Below are 7,100 nucleotides of genomic sequence, written 5' to 3' on the forward strand. Positions count from 1 at the left end.
TAATAATTATTAATCCCTTAGTAATCCCTAATGACAGTAACAGGTAACATTCAACATAAAAATTCAAAAGAATAATTATAGTCTCAAGGAACTCAAAGAGGAAATGGATAAAAACCAGAATAAAAACCAAGAAAATGCAAACAGTTGAATGACATAAGGAAAACAACTCAGGAAATGAAAATATATTCCAATAAAGAGATAATAATATTGAAAAAAGACCAAAGCTGAAGTAAACCTTGAAAGGAAAAAAAAAACTCAGTAACTCAGAAAATAAAAACCCTTTGAAAACCCTCACCAATAAAATAATTGAAGAGAGGCGAAGTCAAAGAGATACTATTAGGACTTTAAGACAATGTAGAAGAATTTGATCATTCAGTCCAAGAACATGATAAATATTCTGTAAATGAACAGAACATGCAGGAACTCTGTGACACTATAAAAGACCAAATCTATTAATTATAGGCAGTTGTCTTAGTTTGTTCTCCATTGCTGTGACAAAATATTCTGACCAATACCAACGTGGAAGGAAAGGGTTTATTCAGCTTACATCTCCCAGGTCACAGTTCATCGGGGAGCCCAAGGTAGAACTCAGCTCCCCTGGCCCCTGCTCAGCCTGCTTTCTTATGCAACACAGGCCCACCTGCCCAGGCACCTCCCACATCACTCATCAAGAAGATGTCCCTCAGACATGGCCACAAGCCAGTCCAATAGACCAATCCCCCAGCTGAGGCTCCCTCAACCCAGGTGTGTCAAGTTGACACTAAAGCTATCCAGCACAGCAGTGAAGAAGAAGAAACCCAGAACAAAGATAAAATATTTTCAACAAAATCATAAGGAAAATTTCCTAAATCTAAAAAAAGAGATGCCTATTCAAATGTAAGAGACATACAGAACACCAAATGGATAAAGCTGGAAATTAAATTCTCTAAGTCATATAATGGTTAAAACACTAAGTGTACCAAGGGGAAAAAGGCTATTTAAAGCTGAAAAAAACAAAGACCAAGTCACATATAAAGGCATACCTATCAGCAGCTGATTTTTCAATGAAGTCTAAAAGCCAGAAGGAGTTGTGCATGCTGACATCATGCACAACCCAGAAGCCTGGAAGACTGTTTCCATATGGTCATGCACCTCCTCCCCTGGTTGTTACAATTCTTCTGCCCCCTCTTCCACAATACTCCTTGAGCCCTGGGTGGGTGAAGTTTAATACAGCATTTCCAAGGGCCCACACTCCAAAGACTCTTATTCTCTACACTTTGGTCATTTGTGGCCTTTTATGTTCACTGCCCTCTGTTGCATGAGGGAGCTTCAGGAAAACAAAAAGCTTGAAGGACTTGGACCAAAGTACAACAAATTCTAAAAGATGACAGGTGCCAGAAAAAACTACTATCCTCAACAAAACTATCTGTCACAATTGAAGGAGAAAGAGAAACTTTCCCTGATAAAATAGGCTAAAGGAATTTATGATCACCAAGCAGCCGTACAGAAGACGCTTGAAGAACTACTACGGACTGAAGAAAATGGTAAGTATATCCATAGGATAGCTATATATGCAGCACACCACCAAATTGTTGATCCGTTATGGATTGTTTTCCAATTTTTCAAAAATAATTTGGTTATGTGGTTATCAACCATGAACTCTGTAGATGATAATGTTGTGCCACAACATTGTAAGTTTGGACACACCTGTGAGTGAAATTACAGCATAGCACATTGGTCAGTTGTAACTTGCCCAAAAGAAAAAATATCACACCCATGTTTTAAGTTTCCTACAATAAATCCTTGAAATAAATTACACAGAAACAATTTTTGAATGTTAAATAAATTGTTTTAAATGGCAACTAAAGGGTATTCACTGACAAGCATTTAGCATTATCTCCACAGCCTACCTGAAAGCTATATCCACAAAGATACTGCTGATTGGTGCTGTTCACCACAGTTTAGAATTTACTTCAGGAAGCTCATTGGAAGAATTTCTATCATCGTTAAGTGCCTGGCTTATTTATTTTATTTTATTTTTTTTTATGTGTATGAGTGCATTGCCTGTATGTATGCAAGTGCACCTGTGTCATGCAATGCCTGCAGAAGCCAGAAGAGGATGCTAGATTCCCCTGGAATTGCAGTTGTGGACAGTTTTTAGCAGTCATCTAGGTGCTGGGAATTGAATGCAAGTCCTCTTCAAGAGGAGTCAGTGCTCTTAATCACTGAGCCATCTCTCGAGCCCCTGGTTTATCTATCTTGTAACACTGACTGCCAGAAAATTCACAACTACATTTGTTGGTCTATAGAGGGTGTGTCCCCAGGAGCTGAGGGGCAGGGCCTGTTGCAGAGAATTGACTGTAGAGAGCGAGGAGGGAGGGGCTTTTGGCACCATCTTGGAAGAGAAGCTGCAGGTGGTGTGGGGGCTGTGGCACAGAAAGGAATGGCCCCAGTGTCTAGTGCGCGTGGACAGAGAGGGGCCATTTACCAACCTGGGGCAAGACAGCAAGGCCACAAGGAGTGGGCAAATGGTAACAGTGACTGTGGGCGGGCCGCTGAGCCACAGGGCAGAATGGGATGTAGGGCGTTCCCTTGGTATGGAGGCTGGTGTTTGCCTTTGTAAGTTACTCTATTCCACCTCCCCAGGATATAAATTATGAAAAATTCAGGTAAAGATGTGCTATGTGGTTTGTCTGCCCATGCCAGGAGCAAGGGACCCTAAGAGAACTCAGGGGACAGAGGGCAAGACCTGTCATTGTGTATTTTATGCACTCATGCAAATAAAGAGATTTGTTTGCTAGTTCTTCATTGTTGGTGAATTTTATGTATCAACCTAGTTTGACCAAGAGGCTCCCAGATTAAACACCATTTCTGGGGTATGTGAGAGGGTGTTTCTGGATGATATTAGTACATATGTAATTGATATAACCAATTGTTCATATGGTCTAAATTACAGGTGTCACTCATTTGGTAATGTGTGATCTGGTCAAATTGGACAATTTATGATATTGAACGTTTTGGTAAGGTATGAAAAAACAGACTATGGCTGAAGAAAACGTGTTCTTAAAAGTGAAAATGGAGCAGTGCATGGTGGCGCGACTATAATCCCAGCACTCAGTGAGGCAGAGGCAGGTGGATCTCTGTGAGTTCAAGGTCAGCCTCGTCTCCATAGCAAATCCAGGCCAGCTAGGGCTACAGGGAGACCCTGTCTCAAAAAGACAAAAAAAAAAAAAAAAAGGTGAAAATGGAGGGCCTGTAGAGATGGCTCAGCGGTTAAGAATGTTGACTGTTCTTGCAGAAGACCCAGGTTTGATTTAATCCCAGCACCCACATGGAACATGGAAGCTAACAACTGTCCTTAACTCCAGTTCCAGGGGATCTGACAGCCTCTTCTGTCCTCCATGGGCATTGCACGACATGGATGCACTTACCTACATGCAGGTAATACAAGCATACACATAAAATAAAAATAATAAAATTTTTAAAATGAAAATAGATTTTATTAGGTTATAATTAAATCAGATCACTTAGGTCTATAACTAAGGTAAAAAACAATCAACTATACTTTTTAGGAATCAAGTATAAACCAAAAAGGCCCAATTACAAGCTTCAGAAATATAGAAAACAATGGTTCCTAATCATGTGGACATTAAGTCTGAATAGGACAACAGTCTAACACTGGGTGGTGAGTTGAGTTGTGTCCCCTCAAAATTCATAGACTGAAACAATTGAAGCCACCCAGTACCTTAGAATGTGACTTTATTAGGAGATAAGATCTCTGTAAAAGTACCCAAGTCATTATAGTATCCTATAACCAAGTATGTGGAAATAATCAAAATAGTAGAAATTAGGGACACCAAACATACAAGGAAAACACCATATTAAAATAAAAGCAGACAAAATAATGTTTCTACTAGTTAAAGTATGCCAAAATTTGATTTAAAAAAAAATCACCAAACACTAGGGGAGAAGCATCAAGATATCAGTTCAATGAGTTCTCGAAGGAACCAGCCCTATCAACACCTTCATCTCAGGCTTTGGGCCTCCAGAACTAACAGACCATCATTTATTCTTGTTTACTCCATTCAGTTTTGGGTAATGTGTACATCAGTCATATCAAACTGATATAATGTAGAATGAAAAAAGGGAAAAATAGTTAATAAACAAATTTCAATTTTTTTAGTAATAAATATCTTTAGCATTCAAAGAACTATGAAATAACTGGCACTGGGCTATCCCTTCAGTCACACAGATCAATAGACACACAAGTTACACATAGCTAAAGAAAACTAACAATTACTTATAAATATGATTATGTTACCTCTATTGTTAATATTCTCAGCATATTAGTAGACTTAGAGTCCCTACTATGCACTATAAAGAGGATAGAGGTTGGAAACACTGAAAGATTCTTAATAGAATCCACACATTTTTCAGTTTTGAATAAGTATTAAGTGAGCAAACATAATACTTTGTAAGTGTCCCATTGTTCTCTAATTGTTATTGTTTTAACCTAAAAGCCTGTCTCCATAAGACTAAGATCTGCGAAATGTAGTACTGATGTAGTACAGACATTCAAAAAGTAAAAACAGCAAACAATTGGAGAAAGAGTACATGGAAACCCTCATATTCACAATATCCTCAAAAAAATCTAGGAATAAACTTGACAAAAGACATTAAAGATCTCTACAATGAAAAATTTAAACCTTTGAAGAGATTGAGGAAGACACCAGGAGATGGAGTCTCCATGTTCATAGACTAGAAGAATTAATATTGTGAAAATGACCATCCTACTGAAAGCAATATATAGATTCAATGCAATTCTAATTAAAATCCCCATGACATTCTTCACAGAATTCATCGTAAAATTCATATGGAATCACAAAGGACCCCGGATAGCCAAAGCAATTTTGAGAACAAAGAGAAATGCAGGAGGGATTACCATATCAGATCTCAAATTATATTACAGAGTGCATGCAATTTCAGCCACCTGATATTTGACAAAAGTGCCAAGAACACACACTGGATAAAAGACAGCATCTTCCACAATTGGTGCTGGCAAAACTGGATCCCCACATGTAGAAGGATGAAACTAGACCCTTATCTTTAACTCTGAACAAAAGCCAACTCCAAATGGATCAAAGACCTCAGTGTGAAACCTGAAACTGTGAACTTTTAGAAGAAAACATAGGCAGTACCCTATAAGATATAGATGGGGGGAGCGCACTGGAAAGGTGGTTCAGTGGTTTAGAGCACTGGCTTCTCTTGCAGAGGACTGGGTTAGATTCCTAGCACCCACATAGTGGCTAACAGCCATCCATAACTCCAATGCCAGGGGATCTGACACCCTCTTCTGACCTCTGTGGGCACTACATGACACAGATGCACTTACACACATATAGGCAATACACTCATACACATAAAATAAAAATAAAATATTTTTCTAAAAATATTTAGGTGCAGGAAAGGACTTTCTGATTCAATAAAAATTATGCAAAAAGTAAAAAATTATGACATTGTCAAATAATGCCAGGTTTAACAAAAAATCATTAATTAAATGTTTAATCATGTAAAGCAATGAAAATATTAATTCCTTAAAAATTAACTTTTTTCCAATAATTTCTTCCATTATTGTGAAAGATTAAGTAATTTTAATCACACTGAATGGTCCTATCACACTGAATGGTCCTATTGAACTGGACCCTAAAAAATCATCACCAGACAAATTCAAAGATAAAAGTCTTTAATGTACTTACCACTTTCAAAACAAGCATCAAAGGTAAGATGTCCTTTCTTGGCCTGCCCACAGTATCCATTTGGAATCACTATGTATTTGCTCACATTTCCTCCAATGACATCATCATTTCCCACATGGTTGCCTATTTTTCAAAAAAGAATAATATTAAACAGAAATCCAAGAGCATTTGGCAATAGAAGTCCAATAATATTTGTAACATTATTTAACTTCTTTCCCATTCATTGAGTGGACAAAAATATGTAGGAAAACTAATTAAATGCATTTTGTGGTATAGTGGAAAGAAAATACAATTTGAAATCTAGAAGATATAGGCTGAGATCTTACCTATATTACATAGTAACTTCAGGTCTCTAATAAGAACGAGAAAAGTTCATTTATCTTCCAAGGTTGTGGTATAGTATCACTACTAAAATCCAAAATATTTTAATGAAGCTGAATCAACCATTCAACAACTGTTATTGTATATAATTTGTCATACATAGATAGCAAATTGTTTTAATATGAATGAAGAAATACTTGTACAAATATCAGTATAACTTCCTCATGTTCTATCACCAAATGTAATCTAAGAACTATCAAATTACAATAAAAATTCTATCTCCTGAGAAAAACTGATTTTTTTAAGGTTATGGGCTTCACTTCCACCAAAGATGGAGAAAAATGGAATGCACATTGCTTCCAACCAGAAAAGTATGCATAAAATCATTACATTCTGAAATCCATCATAGAACTGAGATCATACACCAACCACCTCACCTGACATCAAAGGAAAAGAAGGCCTCAGTACCAAGAAGTGAGATGGAAGAATTGACTCCTCTGTGACAGAATACAGGAAGAAAAATGCTGGCTTCCATATGAGTGACAGAAAATCAAGATACTTTGAGCACATATTAGAGTTGATGGGTTATTAATTTTTTTAAAAGGACATGAAATTGGGGGTAGGGAAGAAGGAGTGGAACTGGGAGGTGTTAAGGGGAGGAATTATGGATGAATATGTTTAAAATACATTTTAAGAAATTCCCAAAGAATTAATGAAAATATTCTTTTTAAAGAAGTAAGGATCAAGTATAAGGACTATGAGCATAGAGAACCACAAGAGTCATAGGAACACTAGGAACACTCAGTGGACGAACTCATACAGAGGGACATCTGTGTGTGTAAATTGACTTGATAAGCCTTTACATATAAGGTAGAATGCATGAAATCCTGTGGGTAGGATATTGAGGGGTACAGATAGGGGAGGGGATCTAAATATGATTAATATGTACTGTATGAAATACATAAAAACTCAGTAAAATAAACATTGAAAAAACTAAATTTAATAAAAATATATGTAATATTTAGTTAAATTTTCTTAATATTT

General features: G+C 36.9%; 1 protein-coding gene across 1 annotated transcript in view; it reads right to left on the bottom strand.

The window, feature by feature from the left end:
• The window catches only part of Agbl4 (ATP/GTP binding protein like 4), a 1,438,400-nt gene extending 1,431,900 nt beyond the window's left edge, over nucleotides 1-6,500 (bottom strand). The window contains exons 1-2 of the mRNA XM_017797967.1: nucleotides 6,494-6,500; nucleotides 5,736-5,858 (exon numbers count right to left, since the gene is read on the bottom strand). Of these exons, the coding sequence (XP_017653456.1) occupies nucleotides 5,736-5,858; nucleotides 6,494-6,500 (130 nt within the window). The remainder of the gene's footprint in view (nucleotides 1-5,735; nucleotides 5,859-6,493) is intronic.
• Nucleotides 6,501-7,100: the final 600 nt, after the last annotated feature.

Source organism: Nannospalax galili, unplaced genomic scaffold (assembly GCF_000622305.1).
Source record: "Nannospalax galili isolate Female #2095 unplaced genomic scaffold, S.galili_v1.0 scaffold655, whole genome shotgun sequence".
Classification (NCBI taxonomy): Eukaryota; Metazoa; Chordata; class Mammalia; order Rodentia; family Spalacidae; genus Nannospalax; species Nannospalax galili.